This window comes from Procambarus clarkii, chromosome 7 (assembly GCF_040958095.1).
Source record: "Procambarus clarkii isolate CNS0578487 chromosome 7, FALCON_Pclarkii_2.0, whole genome shotgun sequence".
NCBI classification, from domain to species: domain Eukaryota; kingdom Metazoa; phylum Arthropoda; class Malacostraca; order Decapoda; family Cambaridae; genus Procambarus; species Procambarus clarkii.
Genome location: NC_091156.1, coordinates 17,426,293 through 17,442,894, shown reverse-complemented (window position 1 = coordinate 17,442,894; position 16,602 = coordinate 17,426,293). Strand labels below are relative to the sequence as shown.

The following is a 16,602-nucleotide window of genomic DNA, read 5'->3' as shown; positions in this document are numbered from 1 at the left end:
TTGCCCCTTGTGTCCCTTGTGTTCTGAGTATTTCTGGTGGTACCCCCTGCTAGGTCCCCGTGAGTGTACACGTCCCGGGGGTTCAGCTCTTAGAAAGTTGTTTGGTAGCTTGGGTGCCGGTTAGCAGTACCCTGCCTGGGATTACCTGAGCGCGAGTCCTCTTAAAGTAAACGCTCGGGACCCTGGGAAACCCCTGGGGGCGCGCGGGTCCGATGGATGTGACCCCAGAGCCCCCCCCTCGCTTCCAGCGAGTTTGAGGGTTGCTCTCACCTTTTGTCTCTGGGTGACTCTCTGTTTTGCCTCCGTCTGCTGCCTGTGGGGTCGGTGACACCTTCGACCCGGTGTCCTGCGAGTTTGGTTGCTCGTTGTGGCTCGGTTACCCAGTTGTGCTAACAAAGCGGGTGCGGGCAGCAGGGGCGTTGCACTTGAGCCTTGGTGGTGGCAACGTTCTCGTGGTTTCCTCCCCGGGAGCCCCGGGGCTGCCCCGTTGTATTTCGTTTTTCCCCTGGTTCACCCTTCCTGCCTGCATCCGGTTCCTTACCGTCTGTAGGTTCAGGGCGGGGTGTTTGGTGGTGTTGAGACTCGGGCAGTCTCGGGGAATTCCCCTTCCGGGGTAGTGACGGGGGCATTTGGGCCTGTTCCTCCAGCCGTGTTGTATGAGTCTGCCAGTGGGCTCCCTTCCTTAGTGTTTTCACGGCTGCCCCGGTTTTCTGGTACGGCCGGGGCTTTGGGGGAACGGCTCGGCCCCGGGGCCTGTCGTGTAGGTTCCCGGGGCTGGGGAGGGGCTGACTTGGGGGGCCTTGGCCCCGTTAGACCCCGTGGGGGGTTTTATCCCCCTCTAGGCGGGGCTTGTGGTTACGCGGAGTGGGGTTTTTCCTCCCCACTCGCCGTACGTGCTGTTGGACGTCGGCCCCTCCCCGGGCTCGGTTCCTTGGCCTTTGAGTCGGTTGGTTCCGTCCTGTGGGTGGATGTTTCCTCCCCCGCTTTTTGGGACGGTGTTTTTGTCATGTTTCCCCGTTCGATGGGGTTCTGCGTGACTTTTGATCTCGGGTGCGCCTGCGCCTTCGTGTGCCTTCGGGACTAGTGTTGGCTTCTGTGTTCTCGAGGGTACGGGAAGGTTTTTCGCTACTTCCCGCATTATTGGAACGTCTGTCGGCTCCTAGTACTTGTCGCCCTGTTGGGCTACTTGTCGCCCTGTTGGGCTACTTGTCGCCCTGTTGGGCTACTTGTCGCCCTGTTGGGCTACTTGTCGCCCTGTTGGGCTACTTGTCGCCCGGTTGGGCTACTTGTCGCCCGGTTGGGCTACTTGTCGGCCGTTTGGGCTACTTGTCGCCCGTTTGGGCTACTTGTCGCCCGTTTGGGTTCCCTTTTTTTGGGCTCTTTGCTTCTTTGGCCGGTTTTCTTGTTCCTGCTTCCTCTTTTGGCTCTTTTTCTCGTGCAATAGTCCTGGCTGGCGCCTTCCCGCAGGGAGGGTGTGCGGTTCGGCCAGCGTGTTATGCGCATGCGCCGTGGAGTTTGTTTTGGTCTGGGCGATGGTTCAGTGCTGGGGTTTTGCGCCCTTTTTTGCTACAGTGCTTCGCCTCTCGTTCTTCTCCCTGGCTGCGGTATGTGCCCCTTTGCGCCAGGGGTGTCCTGGTTCCCAGTTGTGGGGAGGACACCGCGGTTTTCTGTGTCATGGGTGTGGACCGCCTCCTTCGCCTCTCCCTGTTCTCCTGCGGGTCCGGCTCTGGCGTCTTCACCTGGCGGTGCTCCCAAGTTCTTCTGGGCACGGTTGAGTCGTGTCAAGTTCGAGCCACCATTCGCCAGGTGAGTTTCTGCGGTCTGGCGTCTTTTGGCCGGGCGCTGGATGCGGCGGTGTTCATATACCTGTCTTTATTTAGGTATAATTTTGTACAACTGAGACCGTTCGCACACCAGTGACTGTCCCTTTATCACCCCTTCCTGTCCCCCTCCTGTGCATGTCCAACCCATGCTACAGTCGTTCAGGGGACCCTCCTTTTTTAATGTTGTGAGGTGTGGGGGTTGTAGGGTTGGTTCTGTACTCACCTGGTGAGGCTCCTGGCTGTGCTTGCAGGATTTGAGCTCTGGCTCTTGGGTCCCGCCTATCTGGTAGAACTTGCGGGATAGTACCAGTGGAGTGCAGTGGTGCTATTGGCACTTTTGGGGAACACTGTATTACCATCAGTGGTCTGTGCTTGTTACACGACCTACTTGCGAGCATAAGCCTTCTTGCTGGTTCGTCCGTGGACTTCCAGGGCGCACTGGCCTGTTTTCGTATGGCAGTTCCGGCCCGTCCTGGTTGTGGGGGTATGTGGGCCGGTGGACTGCTCCTAGCAGCAGGAATGTTCTGCGTGTGTTCTTAGGCGTTGGTCAGCCTGTGTCCTGTGATGTGCTTCTTTGTTTCGGTCTGTTGCAGTTGTTCGGGCCCCTTGGTTCGGGTCCTGTTCTGGCGGCGACCCTTCCGCCTTCTTTGGTTTTCCTAGCTTGCCCTGCCGGTTGTTGTTGTTGTTTTATTTTTTTTGGGGGGGTTCTTGCGATGTCTCGCGTCGGACCCGTCGTTTCTGAACTCCTGGCGGGCTTGCATGCTTCGGAGTTTTTCTGTTCGGCAGACGTTCCATCTCCTTGTGCCGCCTGGGTTTCGGTGGTCGCGCCCGAGATCTTCTCGCGGCTCCGCCTTTTTCCTGGGCTCGGGGGGGCCTTGTCGGGGCTGCTTATGTTCTGCCTCGTGGTCTCGCCTCCGGTTGGTGGTCGGGTGGCTTCGTGGTAGGTGTCCCACCTGCGTGCTTCTTGGCGGCAGTATGGGGTATTTTGGCGGTCCTTCCTTTTCCTGTCCCTTCTTCGGTGGGTCCTTCTTGTTGGCTTGGTTTACTCTCGGCTTGGTTTTCTAGTGGGGGTTGGGGGCCGTCGTCTTGCCACATACTGTCGCCTCTTTTCGTGCGGCGCAGGCGGAGCCGCTTCAGCTTGCTTTCGGTCTTGGTGTTGCTTCTGCACCGTTAGTCAGCTGTCTTGTGCGTCATTTCACCTCCGGCCTGTTCGTGCGCCGCTTGCACCATCCTGGTCTCTGGTCAGCGTGCTCTGTCTTCTCCTCGGTTGGTAGTGCCCCTTCGGTTCCGGTGTGTTTTTTCGTCGGCTCTTTCCTTTGGGCCTTTGCCTCTGGGGGTCGGTTCGCTGTGTTTTCTTGCTCCTTCGGTTTTAGCGTTTTGGTTGTTTGATGGCAGCAGTCTCCATCTTTTCTGGCGCGGGGTGGGGCTGCTGCATTCTGGAGGGGTCCAGGGTTTGTTGGTGCTTTGTTGGTCGGGCCGGGGGTGTGTCGTTTTTGTGTTTAGTGGCGGCCCTCTGCTGTTGTTTGCGTGCCACGGCGTTTGGGTCCGGAGCGCGTTTTGCGTTGATCCGGTTCTGTTCTTCCCGGTTCGCGGGTGATGGTGTCCCAGGTGGTCAGCCGTGTTCTTGCGGCTAAGCTGCCTGTGTTCTTCCCTCATGCCTGTGGCGTTCGTGGCTTCGCTGCTCTCGCTGCCGTCTGGGCGACGTGGCCTTGCAGTCTTTCGGGCATGGATTTTTGGTGTTCGTGCAGGGGCCTTGCTGCTCGTGGTTCTCGTGTTGTTCCCGGGATTTTCGGGGCTGTGGCGCCTTGGGTTGGCGTTTGCTGCCGGTTGTCTCGCCTCCTTGGGGGGTGCGTGGTGTCCGCCTCCCGGTTTTGTCCCTTTGACCTTCCTCTGTGGGTAGTTAGCTCCGGGGAGCCGACGGGGCTCCCCCCAGAAAACCAGCGTTGAATGTAATGAAACGCCATTTTCTGGGTGAGACCCGGAGGCTCCCCGGCAACCCTCCCTCCCTCCGGTCGGCGTTTTTCGCGTGTTTTGACATCCAGCCTCAGAACTGATGGGTGGATAGCCGGCGTGGGAGGTCTGGGGCTCCCCCTTCCCCCTCCCGGGGAGGGGGGAGCTGCGCAGACAGCGGCGCGGTGACGTATGACGTCATACTAGTTTCCGTGTTTTCTGTTGAAGAGTTCTATTCACTAGTTCGGCTTAGGTAGCAATTTTCACCAGAATAGGGGTTTGTTTTGGAATGCTTACCTTTCTGGATGCTTGACCCGGTCGATGGCAGACATAGAATGCTTCCAACCACACGGGGGTTTCTATAGGCCATTGCTCCCCTTGCCTCTCTGAGGGGGCCAGGTTCTGGCTCGTGGTCCCCGGTAGGCCCTAGAACTCCATACACATGACTGATGCCAAAGTCTGACATTAGCATATCAGCCGGTAAAGCTCCGGGGAGCCTCCGGGTCTCACCCAGAAAATGGCGTTTCATTACATTCAACGCTGGTTTTTTATTAGGGTTATACATAATTGAAAGTGAGTAGGTGGTAGATGTCAAAATCATCAGTACATTGTAGTTTCAAAGTGAAATATGATAACAATAATAAGGAATATGGTACACCACAAGAATAGCTCTCATCTTGGAACCACACTTACATATCACATATACATATTTATTTATTTATTTATTCATTTATTTATTGTGTGTTTAGAATAAAGTTTGTTATTACTTTTCAGTTATTAAAATATACTCCTGAAGGACATCCTGACAACTTTAATACTCAAGAAGCATTAACGGCTTCTGAAACTCTCTGTGCACAAGTAAGTACAGCAGACTGTACTGTAGTTTAAATTTCTTACCCGTATTTTACTTGGATTTTATCAGCAACTGAAGAGTCTAATGGCTTTGCAAGGAGTAAGAACCCATATATTTTGCTTATAATGCTTAACAATTTTCTTAAACTTGTAATTTAAGGATTAATAATGTTGTTTACTGAGTGGTTTTAGTGCTTCTTATGTTACACACACACACATCTGAGCTCAGCATGCCACTTCACCTGATCTTTCAGGCATACCTGTGTACAGGAGTCGTATCAGACGTGTGGAAAAAGGCTAACATAGTTTCAATTTACAAAAGTGGCAGCAGGGAAGACCCCCTCAATTATAGACCTGTATCATTGACAAGTGTAATAGTGAAAGTATTGGAAAACTAATCAAAACTAAATGGGTAGAACACCTGGAGAGAAATGATATAATATCAGACAGACAGTATGGTTTTTGATCTGGAAGATCCTGTGTATCAAACCTTTTTGACAGTTGTTCTGTTTTTCAAAATTCTTAATTTTTTTTTTTTTTTTTTTTTAATTTTTTTTTATAAGAAACATGGAGCAGCCTACCTGACAAACACTGAACAAAACTTTTGCTATACAAAAAATGAAAAAAAAATTGAACAAATTTGAAGAAAGAAAAATGTCATAAAGGTTTGTTCAGTGTATGTAAGGTAGGCTGCTCCTTTATATAAAACATTGAATATCATATTGATGTTTTTCAATGGTAGAACGGATTAATTTGATTTCCATTATTGTCAGTGGGGACATTAGTTTTGTATGACGTCCGTGTCACGTGACGATCTTACACCGGAACGGATTAAATTCGTTATATAATATATATAAATTATACAATCTCATATGTATATGTGGGACTTTAAGCCCCACCCCGCTGATTAATTTTTTATATTGCATTTCTGTGTAGTTTAAGGGATGAAGAGACACTGATCAGTGCTCTCCAAATATATATTGCTGTAATCAAATAATGTATACAATGTCTTACTAAATTTTAGGAAGTAATATTATAATTGAAATTTGTTCTATTTATATCAGTCTTATTAGTGTAGTTGTTCTGAAATTAATACAATATACATCAATATATTGGTTTTAATATTTTATAGGTTAATGAGGCAGTGAGTCAGAGGGACAATACTGATAAACTGGAATGGATGCAAAGGCAAGTTATCTGTGAAGGCTTACATGAACGTTTGGTTTTCAACTCGCTCACCAATACCCTTGGGCCCAGGAAACTTCTTCATACCGGTGTATTGCATAAGGTATTTTAACAAATGTTGAAATGTGAAAGTGGCTAATAGTTCAATGAAATGTTATTATTTGTCACTCTAATTTAAGCAAACACAAGCTTTCTGTGCTTACCTTCTGCACGACCTGAATGGGTCATGGATCTGGCCTAGTTTGAGTTTGATTCTTCTTCTTCCCAATGTTGGATGTATTATGAGGTTCCGGAGTTGTCCTGACTTGCAGACATTCCTTCCTAAGGCTTGGCACGATTTCTGTTGGTCATACTCACTTGAATGGCATGAGGTTTCTTCAGTGTTACAGGTGTGTCTGGCAGGCACTTTCTTTGTGCTTTTCAATGTCTGCCTGTTTGCTTCTGCTCTCCCGAGGGATGTTGGATTATTGCAGCTTCATGTTCAGGTTCCTCAGTTGTCGGCTACGCTGGTGGTGGAAGACCTTTGCATTTGTTTGCACCTGGGTGCTGTCTGTTACTTGTGACTAAAATAGGTTATAATGTGGTGGTAGTTTATTACAGTAAACTTTCTACTCTTCTTTGCTCATGGGCTGCTGTGCAAAGCTGAAACATATAATAAAGTAAGCCCTCCAGGCAAGGTGACTCACTACCCATGCCCCATTAAATTTGCTCCCAAATTGAATGTCTAGAGATATGTGGATCCCACCTCACACTGGGCATGAACCAAGTGTTATCTTAATATTTATTTTTCACATTACTGCCCCATAACAAAATTCCCCCTGGCGCTGCTTATTGACATGAATGTTAATGCTCAATACCCCGTGGGACAGGAATACTAGCTTACAAATGGCTAAGGCAGGCTCAAAAACTTGTGATGGAAGCACAATTTAACATGTTTCTCACACCCACAATATATCCAAGATCCTCTCCAAGTTTACTTCCGCTGTATACAAACACTGTGGAGTGTGCTTAGAGTTACAAGTATAAATCAGCATTAGATTAATAAGAGTGATCGCCTGTAATTTTAGAAAATCAAGGACTTATCTGCAATTACAACCCCACAGTACACACAATAATCTGCCATCCGTCCCAGCTCAGCAACAATTCAAATTCACATCACGCTGCCAATGAATGCCCAAATATTATACAGTAATGTTTATTCTAAAAATTATATTACCACCACCACCAGTCTTTTACAATCATATTCCATTCATGATATAACCTTCTGGCTGTTTAGTAATTAACTATTTCCTATACTTCTCTCAGAAGCAGCAAGGAGCTTACATGGTATAAATTCATCATGTGCTTGGCAGAAATGTGGTTTCAACCACTCTCAAACTTACAAATATTCATTTGTTTATTTTTAGTATACAGTACTTTGTTTTATTAACCAAGACCAACTTTGGTCATAACACTGTCATGGGCTTCTTGAGCCTTTTGGAGCTACATTTGGTCTGGCTCTCAGAGGACACTGAGGCTCCTCAGCAATGCTCCTTTTGTTGGGATTTTGGTCTCCACTGTGTTGTCATTTTCAGTTCTTCTTAAACTGTATTTCATGGTATAGGGCAGGCTGTTCTTTGGCTATCTCTATTCTTTGGGAGGAGGTGACATATTGTTTGGGAGGAGGTGACCTATTCTTCGGGAGGAGATGACTGCATTTTCTGGGGGGAGCCCCTACGGCTCCCCGGAGCTATCCAGGCTGATATGCTAATGTCAGGCTTTGGCATCAGTCATGTGCATGGAGTTCTTTGGGCCTATCGGGAACCACGACCAGAACCTGGCCCCCTCAGAGAGGCAAGGGGAAGCAATGGCCTATAGTAACCCCGTGTGGTTGGAAGCATTCTATGTCTGCCATCGACCGGGTCAGGCACCCAGAAAGGTAAGCATCCCAAATCAAACCCCTATTTGGTAAAAATTGCTACCACAAGCCGAATTACTACTCCCCTTGCCTCTCTGAGGGGGCCAGGTTCTGGCTCGTGGTCCCCGGTAGGCCCATAGAACTCCATACACATGACTGATGCCAAAGCCTGACATTAGCATATCCAGGGATCCTCTGGGTCTCGCCCAGAAAATGATGTTTCATTACATTCATCGCTGGTTTTTTGCCAAACTTCCCCACCCTATTGAGGCCAAAATATGCCACAAGTGATTTATTCATTATTTTTCCGTGATGAGGGAACACAAATTAACAGGTTTATAAGAGAAAACAAAATATTTTTTTTATGCGCCTGTGGGTGACAAAGGCCAAATAGCCCATAGCAGCTTGGGGGTTAAGGAATAAAATTGTCAGGACTAGGTGTGACATATGTGAATTGTGAATTCTGGTGGATTGATGAGAGAATCGGAAGACGGTTTAGTAATTTTAAATGAATTGATGATAACAGTGGTGTTTTAACCCTTGGACTGTGTAATTTCAGCAGTTCATCCTACTACTGTACTTTAAAAATTTACGAATAAATTATTCCTATGAATTTATAGAAAACTTACGTTAAAATATTATAAATTCATATTTGAGTGTACATGTACAGTACAGTATTATTATTTTACTTAAAAAGTGTCATTGTATGGTCTGCAACAAATTTGTTCAAAAATATTTGTATTTGCAGGCTAAGAGTAAACGTGAACTAGTGGCATTTCTTCTAAGCGACTTCCTCTTGCTGACAACACCAAACAAATCGGTGTCTTCATGTACCACTCTTGCAGCTTTGGAAAGAGCACTAATATCAAATTCTTGCACAATGTACCGCAAGGTAGGAAGTTAGCAGCAACTGCTAATCATTTTAATATATTATCTGCACTCTACTTGTATAAATATCACTAATTGGTAATATTTACTGTATTATTCATTAGAAGAGCTTAAATGTACAGTACTTTAGTATGTTTATAACAGATATTTCTTGTAAATATGTAAATAACAGTTCTGAATGAAAAGTTCATTAAGGCCTTGGTTGTAAGACTAAAATCCTTTCAGTTTCTGAGTTGTTAAGTACAGTACTTTGAACAAAGGCAAGAAAATTTGTAAGTAGCTTTTGTCAAATTTGTAGAGATTGTCATTTTGATTTCCTATGCAACCTTTTCAGCCTATGTTCTTAACAGAATTAAGAGTAGAAGCAGACAAAGATTCAGAGGTGTGCTACACTCTTATTAGTCCTAGTTGTGGGGATGTCAGCATTTCGGCACCAACAACACATGAGCGTAATAATTGGCTAAAGAAGATTGCCATAGCACAAAAACACATTATTGATACTGAAAGATCAATCCTTCACCGACAACAGTCTAGTAAGTGTACAGTAATTTGTTGCTGTTTTTAATTTGAAGATGGTATTCATTGTAACTCAATATGCATTGCTCGATATTAGCTCGTCTTCAAAAAAGACTACTGTATTTATAAATCTCTGTGTTATGTATTCTGTATGTGTATGTGTGGGGTAGGAGGGGGGGGGGGGCAAGAGAAGGAGAAGGGGGAGCTATAAAATGTGTGTGAATGTTTGCTCTCCTTGATGTGTGCATGTTTTTTATTTTCAGGGCTGCTATCCTTGATGTATGCTCATTCTTCATGAGGTACACTACATAATATGTATAATACTTGTTATACAAGAACATTCTTTTCTTGGTGAATGCTCATTCTTCATTGGAAAGCATTCCATGAGTGCTCATTCCTGAAGGAGATGCTTTCTTTGAGATGGGTTATATGGATGTATCTCAAAAATCTAGATTACAATGTTCCAACTCAATCTGGATTTGCATGAAATCTGTTTTAGGAAATTAGCTCTTTTCTGGTGGAGCCCCTTTGTGGCTTCCTGTAGCTATCTCCCTGAAAATATTCCATACTAGAGGTCACATCAATCACAGGAGTTCTGTCTGGCCTACCAGAGACCAAAGCTAGAACCTAGTGCTCTTTTCCCCCTCACAGAGTTAAAGAACAAATAACAATCCAGCATTTCACCAGGAAAACATCCAGAAAGTTAGTGATGCTGTAAAGAAATCTACTGGGTTCACAAGACTCAAAGCCTCAAAACTACCAAAGAACTCTTCAAATTATTCAAACAAAGCAAAATAACTTTCTTGAAACTAGCTCGGACCTGTTAGTATCGATCACAACCACAAGGCATTCCAAAGCTCGGTCCACCCAAACTTGCCAGAGAGTTAGGTCTCTGGTGTGTTTCCTAGTGCATCACAGTAGTACTTCTGTCACCATCTTTTGTGCCAGGTCCTAGTGTTTCTAAGCTAAGTGCTGTGTAGCATTCCAATATGCTGTAGTATAAGCTAAATAATAAGCGTGTTTTCTAACCAATTTGGTTGTGTGGATTTGGCTTTTTTCAATATGAACTCAAGAGGTTCATCCTACGCCTCTCAAGGCTGAACCAGTTCATTCACTGCCCCTCGTTCCAGATGACCACCTTGTCCCAGGTCCATCTCATACTGGAGGCAGAAGCTTGGATAATTTTCCTAGACCTCCACAACAGGTATTGGCACGTCCCTATACATCTAAGGTTCAGGGATTGGTTAGGTTTTGTGGTGGGGCAGTAGGCTTACTGCTTTTAGGCTCTCCTGTTTGGACTCAGTCTGCCTCTACACATGTTAACAAACTTGGCTCAAGTTGTCGTGGCTCATCTTCATTTGTTGAGGGTTCGGGTTTTGGCCTATCTCAGCGACTAGCTGGTGTAGGCTCCCAACCAGTCCATGAGTCTGCTAGCCAGGTTTCTGGTTCTTTCTCAGCTCTTCAGGTTCCTGGTAAACTGACGTAAGTCTCAGTTCATTCCAGCCAGCAAATGAGGTCCAGACTTGGCTGGACCTCATTTGAGAATCTTAGTAAGCATTGCTTTCCATGCCTTTGGGAGCCTTGACCTGGTTGCAGCATCACTGTCTCTTGGGGTTCAGTCAGCCATGGGTGACTTAACAGTTGCCTGAGCAGTTGTGCAGGAGCTTGAATTTTGTGTGCATAGTATTTCCTCTGGGTAAGGTGTGCCTTTGGCAGCTGTTCTGGTGTCTCCAATTCAGTCTCTTTTGCCACTGCTGCAGTTATTATTTGCAAGGGAAATAAATAAAGAGGAGAGGATTCAGTTCAGTCCTTTGCTCTTTGGAGTTGGTCTTTCAGTAGCTCTCATGGGGATTGGCTTTCTGCTCTGTTCAAACGCAGGTAGTGTCCAACACTCTAGCATATGAGCTGTCCCATTTCCTTCTTGTTTCTACAGAGTGGATCGTCGATGCTGCTTTCTTTGGCTTTACGAGACATATGGGTGCCTAGAGGTAGACCTCTTTGCATCAGAGTGGAATCGGCACCTTTCTCCGTGCTTCATTCCCCAATTGCAAAACTCTTGCAGTAGATGCCTTTTGGCTTGACTGGTATTGGCTGTTCCAGGTCCTGGCCAGGTTGGAGATCTCCCAGGGAAGACTGGCCCTTCTGGCTCCTTGGCCAGCTCAGCCTTGCTGCATTTTTTGTGCCTATGCCTCTATCAGAAGGTCAGCTTGGTGACATATTTCACTGGTTCAACCTTCTTCTCAGCTTTTCACATTTGGTCTTTCTGTGGGGAGCCCCTCTGGCTCCCTGGAGCTATCAGACTGATATTCACAAAATTAGTCTGGGGCATCAGTAAATTGGGACAACGAGCCTATTCAGCCTATCAGGACAACGAGCCAGAACCTGGCCCTCTCAGAGAGGCACAGGAAGCAATGGCCTATGGAAACCTCCATGTGTTTTGGAACATTCCATGTCTGCCATCAACCAGGGTTAGGCACCCAGAAAGGTAGGCATGACAAAACAGACCCCACTTTGTAAGAAAATTGCAACTGAAGACCGAACACAGAGGCAGAACTCCTCCAACCCAAAGAAACAAGCAAACAACATACAATGCCACTTGTCCGCACAGTCCTGCCCTCCCGGGAGGGAGGGGGAGGGGAGGGAGGGACACCCAGTGCCGGCTACTCATACCTCCAGTTCGGAGGATGATGCGCTCTGGGGCAGTCGTCGACTCTGGCATCGATTTCTTGGCAGTATTTGTGCCTTATTGGTGTATAGAGCTGTTTGTGGTGGGGTTGCCAGGTGAAATTAGAATACTGGGGCTGCATGTGCTTAGGGCTGTCTTCCCTAAGTGCCCTATAAATACTACCATTTGGTTCTAGGGTTACCTTCCATAGGGCCTTCGGGACTCCACTTCTGTAGGAATTCTTGCTGCTCAGCATTTATCGCGTCCTTGGATCCAGCTGGGGTTTTCTTGGCCTTGGCTAGGAAGTGGTGTTGTTGCTGGTAGGGGCACAATGTGCTGCGCATCTCACCTGCTTACGTGGAAGTTGTGTTCCTGTTCCTTCTGGTGACGATGTACTTTTGCAGGGTTTTTCTTATATTTTTGTTTTTCTTGCCAGGAGGGGGCTGCCTTGTTTGGCTATTAATCCATATAGATATGTTGGTGGCTCTCTAGGCCCCTGTGCTTGTACACATTGCAGGGGTTCAGTTTTTTTTAGCTCAACCCCCCTTTGTTAGCTTTTGGGTTAACCGGCTTAGCAGTAACTTGCCTGGGCTTCCCATAGCAGACAGCCTACAAACCCTAGAAAATCCCGTTGGGGCTCGGTTGACTGATGGATGCATCTTCCGAGTTCCACCTCTCCTTATGCGAGTTTGAAGGTTGCTCTGTGCCCTTGTTTCAGGGTGACAGTCACCTCTTTTACCTCCATCATGCTGCCTGTTGGGTAAACGACATCTTTGACCCGGAGACTTGCGAGATGTGTTCTCTGCTCGTGCTCCAATTTACCCATTCTATTGTCACTGAGGTTAGGGTACAGGCGGCATCCGCGTTGCATGCTCAGTTTAGGTTGCTGCAATGCACTAGGTTGGTTGCCCGCTCAGATGCCCCAGGGCTGCCCCATTTTGGTTATAAAGACCCGGATTTGGGGGTGTTAGTCACTTCGACTCCGAGTCAGTCCGCACTTCCAAGTCCTTTCCCAGTTGGCATTGTTTGCCCTGCTCCCAAACATCTGAGGGTTTCGGAGTTGGGGCAGGGTTTAGTTGGTGATGAAACTCAGGCGGCTTCGGGGACTGCCCTATTCGAGTCGGAGACGGAGGCATTTGAGCCTTCTCCTCCTGTCGAGGCTTCTCGGTCCTACTAGCAGATCCCCCTTCTCGCTGCCTTTTCTTCAGTGGTACAGGGCGTGGAGGATGGCTCTGCCCTGGGGCCTGTTTAGGAGGCTCTTAGGGCTGGGAGAGAGTTGACCTGGGGGGCTTGGGCCCCTTTTGATGCCGCTTGGGTTTTCATGCCCTCTTCATTGAGTTTGATGTTGCAGGAGGAGGGGTTTTCTTATCCCCCTTCCCTTCCCTGTATGAGTATGATTTGAGGTTGGCTTCTCCCTGGGTTCAGTTCTAGGTTCCCTTGGGTTCCTTGGCTCCTTCTTTTCAGAGGCTTTCTGCCACTTGAATCTCGCCTAAGAGGGTTCGGAAGGCTATTGAGGCTTACCTTCTGCAAGATCCAAATTTTGTCTCTGTGATGAATCCGTCCTTGTTTGAGTTTGGTTCTTCTTCTCCCTATTGGGTGCGTTATGAAGTCCCAGAGTCTTCATGGCTTGTAGAGTGGCTGTTTGCACCGATTCTCAGGGAGGCGGTGTCACTGTTCTTTGCTTCTTGCCTTGCGTGCCACTAGGCTATGCTCGCTCTCTCTTTAGAATCAACTTAGGCCCTGGCTCTTAAGTTTTCATCAGCTTTTTGTCCATTGCTGCTTACGGATTCTGCTGCCACTCAGTTTCTGCAGGCGGCCTCGTCTAGTTGTTGTCCTATGTCGAACTTGATGGTTCTCCGGGGTGGCTGTTCTCGTGCTTCTTGGAAGAGTCGTGCTAGGGCTCGGGGTTCTTCCTGTCGGGGTGGACCATTGATGCCAGTTTCTGAGCCGGTGTTTCCTTCGAAGCCAGCGTCATCTAGTCAGTGCAATGCTTGCTCTTCTTGTCACCGGCTTCTCATTAGGGGCATCAGCCCCTTTGCAGGTCGCCCTGTTAACAGGGCGGTGGGGAGGAGGTTCGCACTGTTTGCTCATGCCTGGTCCCATGGTTTGTGGGCGTTTCAGGTCATGTCCTCCGGCCTGTGGTGGCGTTAGGCGGCGGCTCCTCCTTCGGGGGGTTCGGGGCTGGTGGGGCAAGCTTCTTTCCTTGTGCTCCATCGGGTAATCTTGGAGTGGGTGTGATTGGGCGTGGTCGAAACGTCTCTATCCCTCGGGTGGGTTTCCTGCCTGTTTCCAGTGCCAAAACAGGACTGTGTTGATCTGAGGTTCATTCTGGACTTGTCCTGTCTGAACCCCTGGATTCTTTGCCACTCCTTTCAGATGACCATTCTGTCCCAGGTCCAGCTTCTATTTGAGCGAGGTGCTTGGATGGTGTCTCTGGACCTCCAGGACGCATATTGGCACGTCCCTACTCATCCATGGTTCAGGGACTGTCTGGGTTTTGTTATGGGGCAGCAGGCTTACTGCTTTCGTTGCCCTCCTTTTGGCTTGAATCTGGCACCTCCCATATTTATACATCTTTCCCGGGTCATGGTGACCCGTCTGCATCTGCTAGGGGTTCAGATTTTGACGTACCTCGACGACTGGTTGGTGTGGGCTCCCAGCCAGCCAGTCTGTCTGTCTGCTCGCCAGGAGTGTTGTTCTTTCCCAGCTCACTGGGTTTGGGTTCCGGGTGAACTGGAGGAAGTCCCATCTGGTACCGTCCCAGATTAGGACATGGCTGGGCCTCGTGTGAGACTCCTGGACTGCTTCTTTGTCTCTCACTCCTGAGGCGTTGCTGCAGCTGTGGTCCCATCTTCAGCTTTTACGTGGGGGGTGTCCGGACTACTTGGTGGTTGCTCGAACAATTGTGCGAGAATCTAAACTTCGCTGTGCTAGTTAACCCACCAGGTTGGGTCTATCTTCAGTATCTGTTCTGGTTCCTTTGAGGCCGTCCCTTCCAACTCTCTCACGATTGCGGAGTTCAGCCTCCTGGGGCCTTGTGTTGGTTGGTTCGGACTTCTCTCTGGTGGTTCATTGTCTGAACCGTGGGGGTTCAGTGCGGTCCTTGGCTCATTGGGGCTGGCTGCTTCGAGTGACTGGATTCTCTGGGTTGGGCTCTCTGTGCGGTTCATATCCGGGGAGTGTCCAAAGGCCTGGCAGACAGCTTGTCTCGGTTCATTCACCTTTTCACGGAATACACAATTGATGCTGACTCCTTCAGTTGGCTCGGCCGGATGTACAGTCTCCTGGAGGTGGACCTCTTTGCCTCGGCGTGGTCTTGGCGACTCTCAATATATGTACGCCCTTCCACGATTGAGGAGCCATCGTTGTCGACGCCTTTCGGCAGGACTGGTCGAGGAGGGGTTACCTGTTCCTTTTCCCCCCTAGTCTAGCTGTTGTTTCGGGTTCAGGCTCGTTTGGAGTCTTACCGAATGATAGTCGTCACTGAATTTGGTTTTCAATAAAATCAATGACTTTCCCAGTACTCCAACTGTTTTCTCTATAGTGTTGCATCTTTCCATGAAAAATCACTGAAAATGAGCTTTGAGCCATATTAAAGAAGTTAGTATTCATACCCTAATTTTGCTCCCAAACTTTATGAATGAATTTCTCTGACCAAATTCATAATTTTATCCTATTGTGTAATTGATAACTACCAAAAAACTTACTGTAAAGAGATTTCTCCATCATTGCCAATATTTCTCAGGATCCAGCCCCCTGAAGCTTATTTATCAAAGGTAAGACCATGACAAGAATGAACCAGGCCCATTAACTTTCCCATGTTCAAAATTCTTTCTTCTTCAAGAATCAAGAGTTTCTATTAAATACCTTGGGAAATCCTTCTAATAAATTATTAAGGAGATATGGTTTCATAATCATTTCCAGAATAGCATTTCTAACACTTTCACTAACATTCAACAACATAAAACACAAGAATATAAAAAATTGAAAAATATGATCTGCATTAAATTGCCTAATGATCCGGATTTCATGAGAGACCCCCTTTCAGAATCCAGACTTTTCTGAGGTGAGCCCCATTGGCTCCTTAAAGCTAACGGACTGATATCCATTATATTAGTCTAGAGCATAAGTTAATTGGAGTTCTTTGCCTACCGGGGCCAGAACGAGCCAGAACCTGGTGTCCTCATATAGGTGCAGGGAACAATGGCTTATGAACACTCCACTTTGGGAGAGTACTGTATAGTCATATCTGCCATCAACCAGGGGTATTACCCAGAAAGGTAGAAGAGCCATTACCAGGATCCACAGGAGGTAATGGGACAGCGTCTGTCCCCCTCCCTCCTGTAGTGTTGCTCTGGCTGTGGTCCCGCCTTCAGCTGTTCTTGGGGATGGGGTCCCAGGTTACTCATCAGTTGCTCCAGCAGCTGTGCAGGAGTCTGAATTTCGCTTTGCTGGTTTTTCCACTGGGTCGGGTTTGTTTTCGAAGGCTGTTCTGGTTCCTTCGAGGCAGTCCCTTCCACCACTCTTGCAATTGTTGGGTTCGTCCCCTGGGGGCCTTGCATCAGTTGCTGCATCTCCAGCTTCCTTTATGGGTTTTGGGGATTTAGTTCCATGGCGCCTACCCATTCCCCCGCTCGATGTGTTCACGGACGCCTCGTCCTTTGGCCGGGGTTTTATGACCAGTGCTCACCAGGCCGGTCAAGGTTGTTGAGGTCCATCGTCCCGTCAGGCTCACAGTACAGTGCGGGAGTTCGTGGCGATGTGGCTCTCGCTGCAATGGATTTGGCTTGCTTGAGGCTCTGTGATCTGGCTCCTTTCGGACTGTG

General features: G+C 47.9%; 1 protein-coding gene across 16 annotated transcripts in view; it reads left to right on the top strand.

The window, feature by feature from the left end:
• Dap160 (dynamin associated protein 160) overlaps nt 1–16,602 on the top strand; it is a 264,887-nt gene that overhangs the window by 215,106 nt on the left and 33,179 nt on the right. For all 16 annotated transcript variants that reach the window (XM_045747362.2, XM_045747358.2, XM_069313440.1 and 13 more), the window contains 4 exons: nt 4,548–4,631; nt 5,758–5,913; nt 8,456–8,599; nt 8,930–9,128. In XM_045747362.2, the coding sequence (XP_045603318.2) occupies nt 4,548–4,631; nt 5,758–5,913; nt 8,456–8,599; nt 8,930–9,128 (583 nt within the window). The remainder of the gene's footprint in view (nt 1–4,547; nt 4,632–5,757; nt 5,914–8,455; nt 8,600–8,929; nt 9,129–16,602) is intronic.